At 51.7% G+C, this 21,975-nt stretch overlaps 1 protein-coding gene across 1 annotated transcript; it reads right to left on the reverse strand.

The window, feature by feature from the left end:
- Positions 1-4,086: 4,086 nt before the first annotated feature.
- Positions 4,087-21,573, reverse strand: ONECUT1 (one cut homeobox 1). Its single transcript, XM_066328459.1, has 2 exons — positions 20,084-21,573; positions 4,087-6,297 (listed from the first exon to the last, which is right to left on the reverse strand). The coding sequence occupies exons 1-2, from the start codon at positions 21,162-21,164 to the stop codon at positions 6,005-6,007; spliced, it is 1,374 nt and encodes a 457-aa protein (XP_066184556.1). The 5' UTR covers positions 21,165-21,573; the 3' UTR covers positions 4,087-6,004.
- Positions 21,574-21,975: the final 402 nt, after the last annotated feature.

Raw genomic sequence — 21,975 nt, forward strand, 5'->3', positions numbered from 1 at the left:
CACTCCGGCCCTCAGCCTGCCACGAGCTGCGCCTTCCGCGGGGAGCCGGCTGTGCCCCAGCTGTGCTCCAGCTGTGCTCCAGCTGTGCCCCCGTGCCTGGGGGTGACCTGCTGGTGGCCCAGGGGTGGCCCCGAGGCTCGGGGAGCCGCCTGCCCCACGCCCGCTGCAGAGGCCTTTCCGTGAGCAAGGTTTCCAGATTCAAGTCAGCTTTTCTCCCGAGGCCCGCGCCCGCTACTCGCTTGCGCTACCCGTGCGAATGGCGAAGGAAAATAATAAAAAAAAAACCTCAGCAAAATCTCTCACAAATGCCAGTGCTTTTAAACATTAAACGACTTTTTAAATTCTTTGGATGTGCGGGTCTCACCCACAAAGCAATCTTTCTAGAAAAAAGACAAATAAATTAAAGAAAAAACACACTAATAATGCCTTTCTGCTTTCTAAGTGACAAAAGTACTACCTTGAAACACTCATTTTGGCATGTACAAGTTGAGGGGAAGGGAGGCCCGGGGGGTAACCTGGCAGTGTTTGTAACACGGGTGGAAGTGCATGCCAAGACAAGGCTGAAGATACACCCTGCAGTCAAGAGAAGCACTCTCCTTCAGTTCATCTCAGCATCAAGAATGAAAAGATTGTAACATAAAGCTTTGGCCATTTTTGAATCTACTATATACAATTTTTTTTTTAAACTACATAGTCATAAATTAAAGCAGTGATTAAATAAGCGTATACAAAATGTAATTAAATTAAAAGTCACAGCACATTATAGAGAAAAAATAGGAACCATTTATCACAGCAGAGAATATTTTTTTTTACCCTGTGAAAAGAACACCGACTAGCAAACACAAAGCATCCTAGCTGAAACAAAAGTAATTGAAGCCATGTTTCCCTTTCTTGCATTCATTGCAAACAGCAATCTTTACCCACTTTGAAACATTCCCAGGAATAAGATCTTCCTTGAGTATAACAGAAAAGTTCTGCCAAAAAAAAAAGGAAAAAAAGAAGAAACCCAAACCCAAACCAAACAATATAAAAGGAATATACAAACAAAACAACCCCTACAAAATAAATAAGAATTATAAAGCTTTTTTTTTAAGTAACCTTAACAATTATCAAACTAGTAAGTTCTGCCTTATCACATAGACTCTCTATACAACATAACCCTAAAGATTTATTACTATGAGGTATTTGGAGGAATTGGTAAAAGCGATGCACGGCCTGTCTGGGCTGAGGGACTCAAGCTGCTTTAGGGGAAAGGATAGGGAACCTTTGGTTTGTCAGCAAGAAAGTGGAAAAAAGAACATTTTCCTTTGGTATCAAAGAAAGTTTCATTGCATGGTTGCACGGCAAAAAGCACCACGGTGAAGAATTATTCCTTTTTTTCATTAGTGGCCTTTCTAACAGGCTGAGGTATTCAAAGAGTATAAGGTGAGAGATAAAGAGGTCAACAGCGGTTTAACACTTTGGTTCAAGCAAGGCACTCGTCCTATGAGTTTACAAAGTTTGCAACATGTTTGCCAAGAGCTTTATTATTATTATTATTATTATTATCCTTATCATCGTCAGTAGTAGCAGTTGTAGCAAGAGAAGTATTCGTAAGGTTATTAGCGTTACCACTAAGAATGAAGACAAGGTTACACACTGAGTGAAGGTGAGGAAGGGGTCAGGGGATGGGGGTAAGAAGGAGGATGAGTTCCCTTTCCAGACCAAGGCCGTGCATGAAAAATCTTTGGTATTCTTTGGTATCATCAATGTGATTAAAATCACCAATGGAAATCGAGTGAGGTAGCGTCTTTGGTTCACACTATAAATAGTAGATCTTTACACACTTTTTTTTTTTCTTTTTTTTTTCTTTTTTTTTTTTTTTAACACGTGGAAGTAGCTATTCCTTACCTTTTGCTTCTTTGTCTTTAGCAAATAGTTACCAAATGTATTGTAAAGCTAACCACACCACAATAATAAACCAGGAGGCTAAGCAAAGTCTCAAAATTAGCCCCTGGGCCTTTGAATGCACCCAAACGCAGTGAGATAGAAAAGGGTAAGTGCTTTCTCTTTGTTTGCTAAATGCATAGTTTTCATCCCTATGTACAAAGGAGGAGGAAGAGGAGGAGGAGGATAGGAGGAAGAGTAGTAGAAAGAAGGAACATTTTGGGGGGGTAAAAATGTCTTGTTTACAACTCAGGTGAGGAGAGGTGTCCTAAGACTCTTTGGTATAAGCTCAGCAGTGTTTCGGAGCCCTCCGGGCAGCAGCAGCCCCTGGGGCAGTGCCCACCTCCACCGCGGCCTCATCCCGAAATCCCAGGAGAAGGGCGGTGCCCAGGGGCAGCCCTGGGGCCGCTCTCACGCCAGGCCACTCTGGCCACTCGGGAATTCGCTCCTGGCCTGGGGTGTGCAGGAGCAACTTCCCAAGCAAAAGCCCCGTTGCTGGCTGGCTCGCTCCGGTGGGGTTTGCTTTACCTGAGTAAGGAGAGGAGGCTGCGGCCCTGGAAAGCCACGCAGGGCTGACAGAGCGCTGGGGGGCAGTCTGAAGGAGGAAATTTTTTTTTGTTTGTTTTGTTCTTTTTTTTTTTCTAGAAATCTAATAATGCCATTTACAATGGGGATGGATGCAGACAGTTCACCTCTTGGCCAGCCTCCCCCTGTGGGTCACTGCGGTCATGTTTGGATGCAGCCTGTTAGCTGAATGCGTGTTCCTAATGCCCTCTTGCCCATGGAGTCACCTTTGACTGAAGCCCCATCTCCTGATGCTCCCAAACTGTTTCAGGTTCTGCTCCCTCTCCTAATCCTTCCTGGCAGAGTTTTAGATCCTCTTGTGGAATTTGAAACTAATTTCCGTTTTGTCAGGAATGAAATGAACAGAAAGACTAACGCTAGCAGATAGAGACAGGTTTCCTGGGTAATGTTAAATGCAGCATTAGAAGAAACTCCCCTTCAAGGATGCCCTGTTGAGTAATGGCACCAGTCAGAGCAAGGGAGCACCAGGTAACCTGTCCATGCTTCAGTCGGTGTGGCCGGGCAGTCTGCTCAGAGGTAACACAGCTTTCCAGGTAGACTGAGCAGTTCCAGAGTTATTTGCTCCATGTTTTGAAGGAAATTAAAGAAAAGTGTGTTCTTTGCCTATCCAGAGTATGAGGCGCATATTGCTTATGGGAAGAGTGGTTTGTTCCTAATGGCTTAGAGAAAACCAAAAGGTTTATATCTACTTAAACAGACACGTTAAAAAAAAACCAAAACACTTAAAATCTATAACTTGTGCATCAGTGTGTGTGGACATGTGTGTGCACGTGTATACATACATACATACACCCCATAAAAATGTGTGTGCATGTACATATACACAGTCCTATTTAGGGGCTTGCATGTGTGTGTATCAGAGATCCTGAAATTGCATATTGGGTGCAAATTTAATGCTGGTATGAAAGTTCTCTTTGGTTTCAGCAAGTAGTCTATAAAGACAATACAATGGAAATACTAAAAATGCGGCAATGTACTTTGAATTTCCCTGCATTTTTAAATTCTCAAGTTTTAAATAAATAAGGCTTTATTCTCTAAACTATAGGTACGTTACAAAGCAGTGTTTTGCTGGAAAAAACAAAACCATTAGTTATCACTGTCCTTTGCTAACCTTACACTCATGAGACTGCATTCATAAGGTACTTTATATCAGAGCTTATCAATGTTTCCATGTCAATTATGTCTCTGTGGGGATGGAACACTTCAAAAGAAAGCTTGCTAAAATTTAAGGTAAGCTAGAGACTCAAAAAACATCCAGATTATATTCCATTTTCATAGATAATTGCTTTGTCAGCCTTAACATACTGAAATACGGAAAAATCTTTAGTGCCAAAAATACTGGGTTTATTTCAGTTTATTTTAGTAAAGAGATATTTCACCTGTATTCTACGCACTGGGTGGAAATAAACTGTATACCCTGAACCTTGACTAGACCCTGTCCTCTTGGGAAATAACTGGTGCTACAAATGTTGCTCTACTTTGGTGTCACTGGTATTTTGAGTGGGCTTCATCCACCAAACCAGCATCTGCTACTGTTTATGGTGTTTGGATTCTAGTTTACCTTGAATTTTCCTATTTTCCTTTTTTTTTTTTTTTCTTAAAAACAAAGAGGTTGGAAGTAAGATTACCTATTTCTAGTCCTTGCATTGGGCCTATACCTGCATATTTGGTTATTCTGGAATTTAATATACCTAGCATAATTACTACAGTAATTTGAAATACCAGTTAGAAATCTAACAGGCACACGTATGGTTTTTAGTCTATTTTCCCCTTACATTAAAATTTTATATGTAGATGTTGCACGCTTTTCTCTTTAATTTTATCAGAGTAGGAATGGGATGATTTCTCTCCTGTGGGTCTGATAGCAACAGAGCGTTTAAAGCTTTTCAACTACAAACTTTAAACTATTTCATGCATTATCCTGACTAAGAGATGAGCAAGAAAGAATGCGCGGGACAAAAGCTCAGCCTGCTACACATAGATACAAAGCCACAAAACATCGGGCATGTATCTCGGTGTCATGGGAATTTTGCTTTTGACTTCTTAGAGATCACAATTCCTCCTTCCAAAAGCACTACCGGAGCTCCTCTTGGAGCTCCTCCCACAACATTAACCGATGTTGTACCACTGTTTTCAATAGGAAAAGACCACGAGCCTTCAAAGCTGTTACTATTCCTTTGCCTGGTAAAGTCGATAGGTAAAAAAAAAAAAAAAAAGCTCACTAATGTCAATGAGTATTGATCAGACGCTGAGCCCTGTGGTTTTGCATCCCTCAATTCGTTTCATTTTTGCATCCTGAGTGCCTCAGGTCTCCTGTTCGCAGGCTAGATGGCAGAGCTGAGCCACTCTGGAGCACAGCGCCCGGGCTGCAGCCCGGGACAGCGCCTGGGGACAGTGTCACACGCAGTGTCACACGCAGTGTCACACGCAGTGTCACTCACGGCTCTAACACGTGGCTCCTTCTTATGCTCCCGTTGAAGTCAGTGAGGAAAGGGCTCACTCAGTTAAACGGAAGCAGCATCCCATTCTCAGTTCCCAGTGCTCTGCCAGGGGCTGTGATCTCCTCGGGAGACATTCTTTCTTGCCAATCACAGAAAGAAACGATAATGTGGTTTTACTAATTGCAAATAACAGTCTTGATTACAAGTTTTATGTGTTATACAGTTAGATTAGTTTATACCTATAACTCTACATAGTATTTGTGTAAAAATAGCTTTGGAATATTAAAATCATTGCAATAAAATACCTGCAATATAATTATTAAATGTGTTCTTTGGTAGCTAGTCGATTTTTTTTATGGATGGAATAGTTTTCCTTTTTTAAATCTGAACATTCCTTAACAAACAAAGAGAATGCACTGGTTTAGGTACCATTCAAAATTTCTTTGCCTAGTTTGAACTTGTTTCCAGGCATTGCACCAGTCAAGTTCAAACTGTGAAACAGCAAAAATCACACTACCGTTCCAAGGAATTCAGACGACTCCACGCTTTGTCAGCTGTGCCCTGGCACAGCCCTCTCTGGAGACCAGCCCTGACTGAGTCCCTACCCACTGGCGTGTATGGATACACTGAACACCTTCATGGCAACTGCTGTGGACATGAAGAGCTGTATCCAAAGAGATGTCTGTTCAATGACAGGAAATCACTATGCTCCAAACCACTAAACAGCCAAGTACGGTGAAGATGATAATGGGCCAAGGTGTAAGACCAGTGGTCTGTTCCTCTTCTCTTTGCTTTCCATTTCATTCCCTCCATTTCTCTTTCTTCTTCCTCTCTGTTTTTTTGCAAGTCGTCATCCTACTAAAGTGTGTGTCTTAGAACAAAGTCATAATGCAGGTGAAATAAGTCTTTGGTTTCTTTGGACTTATAAATATTTTTTTTTTCAAATAGTTTTAAGTATAAACCTGCTATTTTGAGGTCCTGGTCTGTCTTTATTTATTTATTTATTTATTTTTAAAGCTTTTCCACCGAGGTTTTAGTTCGTGGTTATTCCTTCATGCTTTGGTACAAGTGCTTGATGAAGAAGATGAGTTGCCTGAATTGGAGCTGCCCTCGTCTTGCCACTTATCCAGACTCCTCCTCCGTGCATTCATGAAAAAGTTGCTGACGGTGCTCAGCTCCAACCCGAGCTGCTGGGAAATGGTGATTTGTAATTCTTTGGACGGACGCTTATTTTCCTTGAATATTGCATGTAGAGTTCGACGCTGGACATCAGTGAAGACCAACCGAGGCTTTTTGGGTGTGTTCCCTCTATCCTTCCCGTGTTCTTGTTCTTTCCTCTTGCACGCTGCAAGAAAGGGGAGGACAGTTAGACAGGGCAGGCAGAGGAGTGTGTGGGAACACACTACAGGACTGTTCATGTCAGCTTCTAAATTTGGAGAGGATGTGGGACAATAACATCTCTTACACATTATAAGCTATTACAAGTATAAGGAATGAAAGTTAGAAAACACCTTTGTAGTTGTCTGCTAAAACTCAGCAGTTGCTATTACTGAGAGTTTACATTTTGATACCACCTATTAGTGCTGAGAATTTAACTATTTAATATCTCTAGGAGGTACAAGGGAAATTCAGTGAACTCTAAAGTTAACCTTGATCATTCTTTATACCATTATTAGTTGCTTTCAATCCAGTTATGTAGCTTTCTGTTGACTGAGAAATAAGGAACTGTGAGAAAGGTGCTACCACAGTCTTACAGGTCAGATGTATTGTGAACAAAATAAAACATGTTTTGTCATAAAAAACATTGGTATAGTAAATCTTCTTTATAGAATTGCTCCTTATTTCATCCATCATCCCTTCTTTCCCTTTGAGAACGTTATTTTACTCTACATCATTAAAGGGTGCTTGCAGTTTGAAACCTGCCTCCTGGATCACCTTCCAGGCAGGATCTGATAGGATGTGAGGGAGACTCCCAGATCCCTCTGTCAGCCTTCGACTATCTGCCAGCTCATCTTGTTAGCATTTTGCTAGGATAAAACTTCCTTGGGAGCACAGATTGCTCTGTCTCACTTTCAGAATTGTCTGAAGTTGTCTGTTTCCCTTTTTCCTCTAACAATGTCCTTTAATTCTGATTGAGAGGTGTGCTTCTGAAGGTAATATGAATGTTCTTTCTCTGTGCCTGTTCATCTCTGTGAAGTCCTGGCTTCTGTGGAGATCAGTACTGATCAAATGAAGAATTTTGTGCAGTATCTCTACTTACACCATGGTTATTGGAATGAAAGCAGCAACTTGCTTTACAAAGGTCCTTTCTACAACTTCTATTACTACTGAGAGCCTGCCCTGGCATGAGGGTTTTGTTGCTCACAGGAGGTATAAAAATAGTCATCCACCTTTTGTACTTGAGAAATAGGAACTGCACAGATCAGGAGCCAGGAGCTGTGAAGGCTCCTTCTGCTGGCCCAGGCAGGGACCAAGACACTGGTGACTCATTGCCCTCTGAAGAGAGGCTTTCCAAAAGGTCCCTAACAATAAATATTCCAGCCACATACTCTTTCATAAGAAATCACACATCAATCAAATAGACTAGGCTGCCAAACTCATGTCTCCCACAGGTTTTTTTATCTGAAAACCTTTGAAAAATGCTTTGAAGTTACATCCTGACCTCTAAAACACCGTGGAGCTTCTGGGCTAAAAACCAGGTTTCCTCATGCACATGAGCCCCTGCTGAAGCCAAACTGCTAAATTCACTGTGGGGATTGCTGCCTGCTGAAATAATCTGCATCTCCACTGGAGGTTAACATTGGCAAATCAAGGGTTAAAAACACTTTTGCAAGAATAGTCTGTTATTTATTGACAAATATTAAGAATGAGGATACCAACAGCATGTCAGTCTTTTATATAAGTCTGACCATTTGATAATCAGAAATTCCTGGGAAAGCAGCTGCAGGAGCTCAGCTTTAAACCAGCCTCAGCCTCCAGCTCTGACTGCCCCTGCTAACAGGCTCAGGTAGAAAAGGAGACAAACCAGGTGCAGACAACTTTTGCTCATGCTGCTATACACCTTCCTTTTTCAAAGGCTACACAAATTCCATCTCCCCCCCAGATACTCCATCTGGATCATAATTTGTTACAAAATCCTAATGGCACAGATAGCGTGATCCGAGTCAGAGCTGTGCGGTGCTTCAGTGTGAATCATCACATCACAAATGACAGTCACAGCAGTAGGTACAAAGCCAGCTCAATTAGTGATGTGAGCCTCCGGGGCTTCGATCACAAGCTACTACATGAGTTCTCTGAAATAGTAGGGAACAACAAAAAAACCCAACCATCTATTGTGAAACTAGCTTGCATAACACGTTGTCTTCCTGGACTTGTGCTCATTTCCTGAAATGTAGTATTCCTTAACAATTATTTCCATAAAAAGTGTTCCAAGAGTTACAAACATACCTTGTTCCTGAACTTCAATTGTATCAAAACCCTTTTAATTAATGCTAGTGACATCACAGAGAAAAAAAAAAAAAAAAAAAAAAGAGCTCATTACTAGGGAGAAAAAATAAAACTATCTAGCCCATGATACTAATAAGCCTGTCTTACTATTTCTCAAATATTTTCAGCTCTACTTCCATTTGCCAGAGGCAAATTGAGGGCAAAAACTTCCCAACACAATTGTTCCAAAAGCCCTTGCACTGCCAGGCCTCAGGTTGTGAGCAGCAGGGGTGGATACCATCTCTCATCTTCTGTCTTGTCCAGGCTCAGGAATATTAATAGCACTTAAAAATAAATAATGGTGATAATGAAAAACTGTAATAGGGTTTCCTTGCGATCGTTTTCCCTGCACTGGAGCCAATCAATTTTAATAATAAATTGTAGCTTCCAGCTTGCTGGAGAACAAATGTACACCATGGGATAAAATCTGCTCCAACATGAGAGTAGATCCAGAGCAGCCCAGAGATTGGCCAGGTCACACAGGCTGGCAAGGTGGGGCTGTGACAGCAGCCCGAGCCAGGTCACACCCAGGCAGAGTGGCTGTGCCTGCTCTGGCCAGGTCCTACCCTAACGCCAGGTCCTCCTCTAATGTCCACTGAGGTCAGGCCCCAGAGACATCAACTGAAATGGCTTTTTTGGAAAAACACCAGAGCCTGTCTTCACAACAATTTATCACACACTCCATCTCTCTTTTATCTCACATAGCAGAAGATAATAACAGTAATTTGCACTAATGTCCTTCTTTCGCCTCTGCCCTTGAGCGCAGTGAGTGGACCCTCTTTTAGAGCACAGACACTGAATTTAGGTGCTTTGCAGGGTGCTGTGCTCCCTAGAGGTGTGCACCTCTCCCAGGACACACCTGCTCCCACCCTGCTCTCACTCCCTGCTGCAGGCAGCCCTGTTCTTTGTCTCCAGGCTGCCCAGGCTGAGCGATGCTCCATGTGATGCCTTTTGAAAAAGCCTTTAAGAAAATCTTGTTAAGAAAAAAGAAAAGCAGAGGATAAAGGAAGAGTCACCCTGACTCTGGGAACACACGTGAAGATATGACAATGTAATATTATCAGTGCCAGGAGGAGCCTTATAAATCCAGTCCTGAACTCTGGCCTCTCCCAGTCACTTCCATCTTCCTCTGCCCTGAGCAACAGATATTTTTGACACTTGCAATTCTCCTGACACAGCCCATCAATCTATTTTTGTCTCCCTTTGTTCCTCCTAAGTCACCCGAGGGGTTTGGTCAACTTTCCAGACCTTGTAAGACCTGCACATCCCATTGAGGCCCAGCTGCCTCTGTGTGGTGCAGAGGTGGGCTCTCACCTCTGCAGCTCCATTGTCTGTTGATGTTCTTCTGCAGCCCCCAGCTGGTGCAGCACGGTGGGATTAGTTCTGCTCTGCCAGGGGTGTGAACAGGATGGTGTCCCCTATGAAAATGCACTAATTGCATCTTTAGCTTGAGACGTGAAGAGGATGTTTTGCCTATCTGTGATATGAGCAACTTTATTCAGTCAGTTTTAAAGTCAAGATTATGGTAAGCTCAGGTGTTAACCCTGATGCTTGACCTACTGTTTCATCCCTAGAGGGTGGATTTCTCTTTAAAATTGAAGGAAAAATCCTAATTACTATACATCAATTTTCATGAGCATCTGGTGTGTACACATGTGCCTAGCCATTTCTGGCAAACTCCAGTTCTCCCTTCTGAAAAACAGAAGCAAAGAATGAAACTGGTAATGCTCTTAATGAACCTAAATTCTAATGGTTTCTGGTTTAGTTTGTGACATAATAAAATATCACCACAAGTTCTGCTGGCTGCTTTTTTGGGAAACTCTCACTGAAGCAGAGAGAACAACAATGGAAAATTTTGCTTGGGCAAACCCTGCCCCAAGCCCTGTGGCTACTTTTGACGTCAGAGGGCAACTCTCCCTGAGAGAGGCATTGCTCAGCTGGTGGCTCACTGACAGGGGATGGAAGAGTGCAGACACGAGGTGGATTTGGGAGGTCTCAGGCCTGGCACTGGGAGAGCTGTGCCCTTACAGCACAGCCAGGCTGAGGCAGCAGCTGTGCACTCTGAGGGCCACACTGCTCACCAGCTGCCTGCAGCAGTTCCCATAGCTCCAGCTCAGGGGCACATAGTGGCCACAACCACATTTATTGCCTGTACAAAGTGGCTGGAAGGGCAGCAGGGACAAGGGCAGCAGAGGGGAGCACCAGCAGCATGGCAACAGAGCTGCTCTTGGAAGGGAAGGTACAGCCCAGCAGTGCCTGGGCATGAGTCTCCTCACCCTGTGGTGGAGAGAGCGATGCAGAAAGCAGATCTCTGCTTACAGGGAGCTCTCTTCTCCTCTGTTTGCACCCAGAGTGGGTCCAGACCAGAAAGAGAGACACACACACAGTGTCTCCCCAGCCATGCTGAATTCAGGGCCCGTGGACATGGAGAGGAGACTGTGTGCAGGTCACCAATGATGGGTTATGAGACCTTTCACCCTGAGGTGACAGGTCCCATTTCCAGATCGGGCCTGGGTCACTGCTGACCATGAGCCATTATTACTTGATGGCCACCAAGCGCCTTGTATCAGATATGTGGTAGTCTTTTACCTCTCCTCTTGCAAAAGTCTTTTAGTTTTCCCAACCTCATGTGTACAGGACTGTCTTAAAGACGTAAAAGTCCTTTTAGAAGTCTCTCTTTATATGAATTTTGTAATCCCTGTTGTGTCAGGTCTAGAAAATTCAGCTACAGTCTGAACTGTGTCCACCTAGGAATCCCTTTCCAAATCATCTGCTTCTAGTTTTGAAACATCACACAGTATCCAATATCATCTTTGGAGAGTGAAAACTCTTCAGTGGTATTAACTGTAGAATATCCTGAGGGATATTTTTTTGTAGGAGGCTCTACCTTCTGGTGGAGAAAGCAGCAGTATTTCTGCAGGAGGCTGAAACTGCTTGAGGACTTTGGCCACCACAGATAGTTCTAATCACACTGGCTACAACAGCTCAATGGAAACAGGTAGCCAAAAGCTTATGGTAAATTCATGGTGGCAATAACACATAATAAAGTGTGATAAGTTACATCCTTATCATGTGAATAGCACCTCTGGGACATGCAGACAGACACACAAACAACGGATCTTTCCCAGTTATCAAAAACTTCATATTTGGGAGAATATGAAAACAAAATTGAAAGGGCATATGAGACATAGGCTACCTGAGGGTTAGATGCCACCACATGAACTGAACGCAAGCAGATCAGTTGGGCCTAAATAATGATCACAACAGCTGGGTGACATTCACTCTGATACATAACCATTTAGTGGTCCCCTGCACTGCCCCATCTTTCTTGACACTGGCCCAGGGTCTTCAAAGGTGCTTGGGAAATGGAATCTCTCTGGAAAGGTGCTGTGTGAGACAAGCTCCACATATGGTGGCAGCTCATGGCCATGAGCTCCTGCTGCAGCAGGATGACAGCACTGATGCTTGAAAGAGCGTTCCCTTCAGCTTCAGCCCACTGTGGGATAAGGCCCTTCACAGCTTTTCAGTGATGAAAGACAATATAGGTGACACAGGACACTGGTTGCTCCCCAAAGCTTTCTCCTTTCAACTGTAAAGAGTATTGTCTACTCTGAAATTTCTGAGCCCACACTAAATTATTTCTTGTTTAATCCTGGCATTATTCAGCACTTGGCACTTGTTTCTCTAGTGATTTGTATTTATGCTTATTACGGGTGTATGTGTTTCCATATACCCAGAGATCTTTTGATCTGTGTCTCATTTCTTTGCCATCAAATCCAGGGAATACTCTTTTGTTGCTTCATAACATCAAAAGAGATGAAAACACATCTATTAATGGGAAACTCACAGGATGACATCAGCCTGCCAATGTACAGATCCCAGCTGAGCCAGAACGGTAAACATCTCACTCCTGGGCACTGTATTAAAATGAGTGACCTTAATTCGCTGCCCCTGGAATAATGAAGTGAATCTGCCTGAGGAGTGCTGACTCAGCAATTCAGGATTCAGGGGTTTACACAAACTTAGTGTTGATGTATCTGTAACCACTTCAGCGAGCTGACACCACCGTTACAGAATATGTTGCTAAGTGGATCAATCAAGGGAAAGCACCTGATTTCCCTGCCATATCATTTAAAGTAAATGTTAAAATTCTTTAGCTAAGTCTTTAGTTAACCATATTACTGTGACAAATATTTCTTTGCCTAGCATAAGTAATTAGAATTTAATCACTTAAACTGCATCTTAATTACCCCAAATGAATTGAAAGGACATTTAATAGCAAAGATTAAATTGCCTTAATGAACGATTTTTGCGACTACATCAATATTTTAATCGCGTCAGGCGGGTCCGGTCCCCCCCGCAGCCCCGCGCCGCAGCGGCACCGCCGGGCCCCGGCCGCGGGATGGCGCCCGGTCCCCGCGGGAGGGGCGCGCAGAGAGCGCGGGGCTCCGCATCCCACCGCGGGGACCGCACCGCACCCCGCGACCGCATCCCACCGCGGGGACCGCACTGTACCCCAGGGACCGCACCCCACCGCGGGGACCGCACCGCACCCCGGGGACCGCATCCCACCGCGGGGACCGCACCGCACCGCGGGGACCGCACCGCACCCCGGGGACCGCATCCCACCGCGGGGACCGCACCCCACCGCGGGGACCGCACCCCACCCCAGGGTCAGCACTGCACCCCACTGAACCGCATCCCACCGCACCGAGGGGACCGCACCCCATCCCACGGCACCGCACCCCACCGCGGGGAGCGCACAACATCCCACCGCCCCGCGGGTTCCCTAAGGCACCGCACCACATCACGCCATGCGCTCCGCGCCGCGTTGTACCCACGGGCTCCTCACCCGCGCTGCCGCTCCGCACCGCACCAAGCCGCGGCATCCCGCTGGGGAGTGCCGGCCGCTCCGTTCCGCTGCACCCCGCACAGCGCAAGCTGAAAAACACCTCCCGCCCGTGCTGTGCTGTGCTGTGCTGTGCTGTGCTGTGCTGTGCTGTGCTGTGCTGTGCTGTGCTCCGCCTCCGCGAGCCGGCCCACCCGGCCCGGGCAGCGCCGCCCGCCGCGCACCTGGCCGCGCCGCTTCCCACCCTCGGCACCTCCCGCCCCGGCAGCCCCGCCCCGCACGTGTCCCGCCCCGGGGCTCCGCGGGACAGAGCCGGGTGCGGGGCCACACCGCCTCCGTCGGCCCCGGCTCCGAGCTGTGGGGGCGAATCCCCCGAGAGCCTCCGAGGCGTTCGGGAGCTGACTCCGGCGTCAGACGGGGACATTCCGCCCCCTCCCTCATCCCCAGTCAGACACTTTGCTACAGCAGCCGAAAATTTAGTTTCTGAGCGGTGGAAGCGACGCAATCCGTTGCAAAACCTTCACTGCAACACTGAGTATCGCCGGATACAGTGAAAAACCCGGGTCGTTCCTCTCTTTCCGCTCCTAAGGACCGGCCTGCCGGCCTCCGCTTCCCCGGCTCCAACTATTAAGTTCTCCGTCAATTCCGATATATTCAGAATAACGAGATATGTTTCAAATAAAGGAGAAATGAGCCAATGATGACATAAAGAAGTTCCTCCGGCTGTGGGGGACATTAAGGAAGTCGTTTGGCAGCCTGCCTGTGCGGGGAGAATTGGGGGGAAAGGGGCAGCGGGAAAACTCTCCCGCCTGTGGCTCAGTTCTTATCGACGGGTTTGCAATGCACGTGACGAGTGCAGAATTCTACGCGCGAAAAAATTCCAAAACCTGAACCCAGGTTCACTTCAGTGGCTTCTGCACCCAAACGTTAAAGAAGAGTCCCTCCGTGCCATCCGATCCAATACTTTACTCTGTCTGAGGCAGCAGCGTTTCTGGCTGCACCAGGCAGCGCCCGCACACGCCGGGGCCGCGCTCCGCTGCCCGCACAGCCCGCGGTGCTGACCGCACGCCTGCGGAACAGCAGACATCCATCGCGCTTTATCTGCCCTTTGGACAGTACGGAAATATCACCACTGAGGCTTCCATCCCCCTAAAATGGGAGCGGGGGGCGGGGAATGAAAACTACTGTCCGGCTAATAAATTGTTCCTATAAATTAATCTTTCAGCATCATAAAACTGACTTCTTCTTAGGCAAAACGACTCAAGTCAGCTGCGTTTCCAAAGAGAGTCTGTCAGCATCGATCACTCCTCTGTCCGTGTATGATTAATCCAGGTAGATTTATGTCTGAAACGCGAATCGACATTTATCGATTTGATCATGGAAGCACCCGACACGCGGCCATGGTCGGTCCCGGTCGGTCCTCGGGAAAAGCTCCCCACGATTCAGTAGTCTTCAGGTGAAATTCACCAGCACTTCAGCAACAGCTCCTGAGCTTCAGCCACCTTAGAACTCCCTGGAAACTAACTTCTCCCTAGTGTGGAGCTTATGCGGACCCTTCGGCTCCAGAGACAGGTGAAGGCTGCCTGAGGCAAAGCAGGAGCGGTGTTTTAATGCCGGTACAGGCAAAGCCAGGCACCGAAGCATACCTGGCCTGTGTATTTCCAGATGATTTTGCCTCAATCTAATCACCACGTTCCTTCCTGGCTGTGTAAAAGGCAGATCGCACACACCAGAATCCAACTGTAGCACCGGCAGGAGCCCAGGCTCCCTACAGGTGGCACCTGCCGCGGGCACAATCCTGGTGCTACACGCCTCTCCTCTCCTCCTGGGGTATCCCGACCCCTCAGGCTGGCTGAGTTACCCTGCTGGGGGAAATCGCGTCCCCTCTGGCCACGCACCCGTTCGAAGGCACTCATCCCCCAAACAGGCGCCCTCAGGGCTCTGCCCTGCCGGGAGCCGAGCCGCTCTCGCCGCGGGCAGCCCGTGCGCTCAGCCCGGCGCTCGCCGCAGCACAGCGGCACTAATTGCCGGCTGCCGCCACGTATAATCGATGCGATGCTGCGCTCCATCGGGGCAGGCGGCCGTGGGGAGGCCCAACAAGCACCTGCGCCCGGCTACGGGCGGCCTCGTCCACGAACCAGGAGGGGCCGGCCCGGGCCCGGCCCGCCGCGGGGCTCGCCCGGGAGCGGGGCCGCGGGGGCGGAGCGGGGCCGGGCCCCGCCGCAGGCCGCTGTCCGCGGTGCTGAAGTCGGGCAGGGCCGCGCTCGCTCCTCGCTGGCGGGGAAGGAGCGGACGGAGCCGGCCCCGGCGGCGGCGCGGGGCCCTCCGCCCACGGCGCTGCCCGGAGCCGCCCGGTGCGGGCGCGGTGCCCGGGCCGGCGGGCCGCTCCCGCCCGCCGGCCGCCAGTAGATGGCGCAGAACCCCCGGGAACCGAGGGGCGACGAGCGAGGGCTGCGGACGGCGCGACGGCCCCGGCCTGTCGGGGCGGGCACGGCGCCCACAGCCCGGCTGCGTGACCCCGCGGCGGGCCCGGCGGCACCCACGGGCGGGAGCGGCCCTGTTTTGGGGCTGTTCGAGTCAAACGGCAGCGAGGGTGGGAGCGGGGCACGGCCCCCGGGTGCCGCCCCGCCACGAGGCGAATAATTAAAACAAACAAACAACGGAGAGAACGCGCGAACGGACAGGCAGGGGCCGAGCCGTGCTGCGGGGGCGGGAGCTCTGCCGTGCCAGGACGGGCGCGGGGCGGGCCCGGCCCAGTGCGGAGGAACGCGGCTCGCCCGGCCCCGCTCCTCCTCCTCCCGCTGGGCAAACATTAACGAAGGGCAAACGCGGCTGTAAATCAATCCCGCCGAAGGACGCGGCCGGCAAACAAGTGCGCCCCAGCGGTCCCCCGGCTGCGCACCGGGCGCTGCGTCGTCGGGCACGACTGCTCCGGGTGCTCGCCCACCCTCCGATCCCTCCGGGACAGGGCCCCTTGCCTCGGCCCAAGCACCGCACCGGCAGCGGCGGAGAGCCGCTGTCACGGCCCAAGGTGCGCCGAGCCAGGCCCGGGCCGTCCCCGTCCGGGAGGTCCGCAGGGTCGGGAGGGGAAGGGCCTCTCCCCCGGGCCCGGTCCGCGCTCGGAGTGTCGCCGATGAAGGCCCCGGTCGATGCCCCCCGCCTCCCTGATGCAAATGCCTTTATGCAAAGTGCCCGCAGGGTAAATATTAAACAGCCCCTAATGAGGCCACTGGGGCCAGGGCGGCCCCGACCTTCCCGGCGCGCTCGGGGGCGGCGGGCGAGAGGTGCAAACGGCGTCATTAGATTTCATATTTAATGTGGAAAACGCTCTGATTACTCCATCGATTTCTTTACAGTTAATTTGGCGAGAATTTCTCGCCGGCTTCCCAAGGCTTCAGCTTAGCCGGGATTGACAGGAGGGAGCAAGGATAAGAGGAGGGGAAGAAAAGAGGTGCAGCTATAAAAAATACCAGTCAGGTCTCAGGCAAACACGGAGCAGCTTTGGAGGGACGGCCCTGTCCCCTCCCGAGAGCCGCGGGCGAGCCCGGGTTCCCCACGGCGCCTTTCCCTGCTGACAGCCGCTCGGGGAGCCCCCACCGAGGCGCCCTTCGGGACGGGCTCGCTCAGAGGGCGCACATCGGCAAAGGACCCCCTCCGGCAGTAGATCCTAAGGAGCCTCGGGCTCCCTTACACTCCTCTGGTCTGTTTGCAAAATGTGTCTTTGCCGCCTTTTCCCTGGCCGCTACCTTTCCTCCCGACCGGCGGGCCCGTGCGAGGCCAGCGGGCAGTGGCTGTTCCAACAATGAATGGCTCGAAGCAGATTATTTTTTTCCTGAACAAGATAAAGTCGTTTTTTTTTTTTTTCTTACTTCATCCCCTCCTGTTTCCTCTCTCACACACACACTGAAAAACCCAACCTGAAATAAATTCTGCATTAAATCCCAGCAGGCTGCAGAAGGGATGTACTTTTCCTTTTAATTGTATTTATTTTTTTCGGCTTCCCTTCACAGCCCTTCCAAATGTCAATGAAGGCGAGGGGGAGGGAAGACTAACAGAGAGACAGTCAAATAGATAAATATTCAGTGATAGAGAGGACACAGAGAGTGGGACAGACAAAGGAAAAAAAGAACAGAGAAGAGAAGGGAGATGGGATGAATAAGATGGAGGCTGGAAGAGGTCAGCTTTGCAATTAGCAGTTCTGCTTACATTTCAAGAGACAGCCCAGGAAGTGTCAAGACCTCAATCCTGCTTCCATGTAACTACCAATTTTTCTTCTATTTGTCGGAGCTTCTGTAATCTGGGAGGTAGGAGTCCCCCAGGGACGGCTGGAAGGGGCAAATACTCAAGATAAAGTGCAAGGCGAGACCGCGAGGCCTAAAATAAGCAGGCTCCATCCCCCTCACTGCCTCCCGGTCGTTGTCTGCAGGAAATCAGAAAGGGAAGAAATGAAGGCGGCTCTGGGTATTTATCTACCTGATAATTCTCTAAACGCCTGGGAGTGAGTTATAATTTGGACATGAAATTTAATTTGCGTCGGCTGCAGTAATTTATGTTATTTTGAATTGATGTTCATACATCAATATCAATCGGGGCAGATTTTTACCACTTAGTAAGATCATCACACATTTAAAACCTGCACAAAATAAAATCGATACTTTACGCATTTACAGCCGGTCGCCGGCAGCGCGGCGCGGAGGGGCGCGGAAGGGCGCGCAGGCTGCGCGGGGAGGGGCGGGGGCCCCGGGACCGCCCCACGGACACGGACGCAGCGCTATGCAAATGCCCACGTGCTGCTGGCGCCCAGGTGGGCAGCGGCCGGCGAGGCCCGGAGCCCCCGGTAGCGGGGACAGCCCTGCGGGGCCCGGCCCCGCTGCGAGGGACGCGGGGACTCCCGGGGGCGGGCGGCACAGCCCGGCTCCCCCCGTGCTGCCAGCCCCTCTTCGCCCCGAGGAAGCTGTTTCTGTAAGGTGCCAGCTTTCGGGTTTCATCGGAAAGGGAAGGCGGAATAATGAGGCTTTGTCTCTCTAACGGGATTACCGGGATCCGTTTATGAGAGGGCAGCGCTGAGGTGGCTGGAAGAAGGGGCGGTTTGGGGGCAGAAGCGAACAATGGGACCCTCCGGCCCCGGCAGCTGGGCAGAGCAGGGCCGCCTCCCTGCCTTCCTCCCGGCCCTGCAGCAGCCGGGGCTGGCAGAGCTTCCCGGCCGGCAGAGCCAGGGAAGGGATGCCAGCAGGCTCCGAATCGAGGGGTTGTTTCCAGTATCGATCTATGCAAATGAGCGGAGATTCAGGTCGACCAAATTGTCGTAAAAATACGCTCCAAATCGAAGAAAGTTCGCCTTAGCAATCGTTACGGGGATATTGGAAACACAAACTCCATCCTCCTCTCCTGGCTAGCACCAGCAAGACGAGGGTTTTTCTCTGGTGGGGTGGCTGCTGAGAAAGGGAAGGCAGAAAGGGCAGTTTCTGAGAGCTGAGACCTTTGAAACTGACTCTGCAGGAGTGGAAGCCAAAGAGAGCAACGTCCTCCCACCGGCGGGCACCCAAGGGCCAGCTACAGCGGGGAGGGAGGCCCTGTCCGGGCCCCTTTCTAGCTCTGCTTTAGGTTTGTGGAACAAGGTGGTTGACTGAAAATAGGCACGGAGCACGGTGGTGGCCCAGCTGCGTCCCGGCACACTCGGGAAACGGTCTCAAGTTTTCACCGTCGCGGTAGTCGAAAGCTCAAGACCAGTTGTGCTTTTGAAAGGAGAAAGATTTGGCCCTTCCTTTATTTTTGTCTGTGAAACGGATCAGTGACCCCGGCTCCAACTCGGATTGACTGTCTTGAGTTCTCCAGGGACAAATTAATGGAGACCTATCACTTAATTAACAAACCCTCACTCACGGTATATTAAACCCGCGCTGTGCACCGGGAGCGCAGACGGGAGGGTTTGGGGAGGCGGCGGCAGAGCACAGGTACGGACCGGGACGGCCATCTCTGAGCAGACAATACGGGACCCGCTCGGGAGCACACCGGGCAGCGAGCGCCGACAGCGGGCTGACGCTCTGGAACAGCGAAGCCACGACACGGTTTGTCTCACGCAGAGACATCCACGCGAAACTCAAACTCCACGGCCTAATGATAACTACAACCAGTTAAAAAAAAAAATACTGAGAAATCCAACGATTTTAGCCAACGGCATTTCTCGGCCACCACTCACCCCGCCGGGCTCGGCTCATTCGCGTCGAACGCCTGTCCCCGGTCACCCAGCCCGAGCGGGACGCTGGTGGCCCCGAGCCCCGCCGCGACCTGAGCCCACGGCCCCCGACACAAAGCAGACGCACCGACCCCTCTCGGCGGCGCATTACCGGGGCTCCCCCGAACCCCGTCCGTGGGCCCGGTCGGGCCCGGTTCAGCCGCCAATTCAAGCATTTCCGCCTCGCCCTCCGCGCTCCGGGCAGCGCTGCCGCTGGCCGGTGCGGCTTTCGGCGGCATCCCGTTACCGGCCGCGCTGGGCGTCGTTGTGCCGGCGGCAGCCCAGCCCGGCGGGAGCGCCCCGGCCGGGGAACGGGGAAAGCCGGGGCGCCGCACTGCGCAGCCCGAGCCCCGGCTCGGCTTTGTCTGAGTGCGGCGCAGAGGAACCGGACCGTGCCGGTGCGCCGAGCCGGGAGAGGGAGAGGGGAAGGGAGAGAAATGGAGTGGCGGAGCCGGGGATCGGTGCTGCTCTTCAGGGACAGGCAGGGACCGGGGCGGCCTGCCCAGGCCCGAGGCCCCGCTCTGCCGCTGCCGTGCCCCGACCACCCCGCAGCGGGCTCACCTGCAAGCCGCAGAGCAGACATCCGCTGAAACTCCGGCTCCTGGAGCCACTTCCACATTCTGCGGAAGGTCTCCCGGCCGGATTTGAGCTTGCTCCAGGGCTTGGGGTTCCTCAGCAGGTCTGAGAGCGTCCCTTGAGAGCGGCACAGCACCCTCTGGGCGAAGATAGCCTGGGGGATGCTGTACCGCTTGAGCTCGGTGGTGATCCTCTGAGCTACTTCTTTGGTATTGATTTCTTCCATTTGCCCTGAATTACTTCCACTGTTGACCTGCGAACCAGTTACAGAAGGGTTTTGCTCCCTGGCAGAGCCCAGGATCTGCCCGTGGCTCTGGGCATTCAAGTGGGCATGGGGGTGGTGTGGGATCCCGTTGATAGGCACCATGCCAGCGGAGGTGGGGGTGAGGTGTTGGTCGCCATGCCTGGCTAACATGGCAGGGTGGTGGGCTTCAAATCCGTTTGGGGTGAGCATTTTCTCGGCGGGCATGGTGGCACTGGGGTGAGCGTAGTGGGGCAGCCCTTGCTGGGAGTTGTGGATGCTCCCCAGGCCCGATCCAGACAACGGAGAGAGGCTCTGCCCCATGCCGGTAACATCCTTGTGGTAGGGGGTGTAGAGATTGTTCATAGACGCCAGACCCCTCTCGTCCCGCATGAGCGTGAAGCTGCCGCTCACGTTGCCCGGTATCCGCTGGTGGGGATGGTGATGGTGATGATGGTGGTGGTGGTGGTGAGGGAACTTGTCCGAGACCGTCGAAATGGGAGGTAGAGGCTGCAGAGGGGTTAACGTGGTGTAGGTGCTGCTCATGCTCATGCCGGGGGGTGTCTCGCAGGCCATGGTCATGGTGGGGTGCAGGGGGCCGGTCAGCGCGTGCTCGGGCGGCCGGTGGTGGTGGTGGTAGTCGCCGCCGTCGAGGATGGACGCCATGCCCATGGAGCGCGGGTGGGCCGGCAGGTGGCTGCCGCGGTGGGCCACCGCGCTCCGGTGGTGGGGGCTGCCGCTCATCAGGTCGGCGGCGGCGGGCACCGGCTCATGGCTCACCCCGTGCAGATCGCCGATGTTCTCCATCGCCAGCTGCGCGTTCATCGTCGGCCGTGCGGGCGGCGGGACCGCACATCTATCTGGTGGGCGGCGGGGCGTCCCGGAGCTCTTGGCGGCGGCCGGTTGCTCCCGCGGGCCGGCGGCGGCGGGCGAGCGCTGCGGGCTGGTGCTGGCGGTGCTGCTGCTGCTGTTGCCGGGCTGCTGGCTTTCCCGGTTTTGGTTGGTTGTCTTTTTTTTTTTTTTTTTTTTTTTTTTTTTTTCCTTTTAATGTTTATTTTGTGGCAATGTATTTATTTGGTCTTTTTTTTTTTTTTTTCCCCGCTGCTGGCTGGCGCCGCCGGGCCGGTCCTAGGGCCGCCGCTCCCTCAGGCCGGGCCCCGCGGCCGCGGCGGGTGTGTGGCCGCGTCCCTCGCCATCCCCAGCCATGGCTCTCTCTGCGCCCCGCGCTCCGACACCGCTCCGTGCTGCAGCGCCGCCGCCGCCCGCACCGCGCATGCGCGCGGCGCCCCCGCCCGCCGCCGCCCCGCCCCGTGACGTCACCGCCCCTATTAATGGGGCGAGCCCCGCGCGGCGGCGCCCAGAGCTGCTGGTATTGCCGCCCGGCGCTCGCCGCCCCCGGGCACAAAGGGCCGCCCCGCCCCCGCCGCCCAGCAGGGACGCCCGCCCCGCCCCTTCGGTGACTCCGCGTTTTCCGTGAGCGCGGAGCCTCCTCACCTCACCGGGAGCTTCCGGAGGTGACATCGGACCGCCCTGCCCCGGCGCGCCCGCGGGCAGTGTCCCCCGTGTCCCCCGCGCTCCCTGCCGTATTCGCCCACGCTGTCCCGCAGCCGCCTGCCCCGGTATCGCTCCTCTCAGG

This window comes from Sylvia atricapilla, chromosome 13 (assembly GCF_009819655.1).
Source record: "Sylvia atricapilla isolate bSylAtr1 chromosome 13, bSylAtr1.pri, whole genome shotgun sequence".
NCBI lineage: Eukaryota > Metazoa > Chordata > Aves > Passeriformes > Sylviidae > Sylvia > Sylvia atricapilla.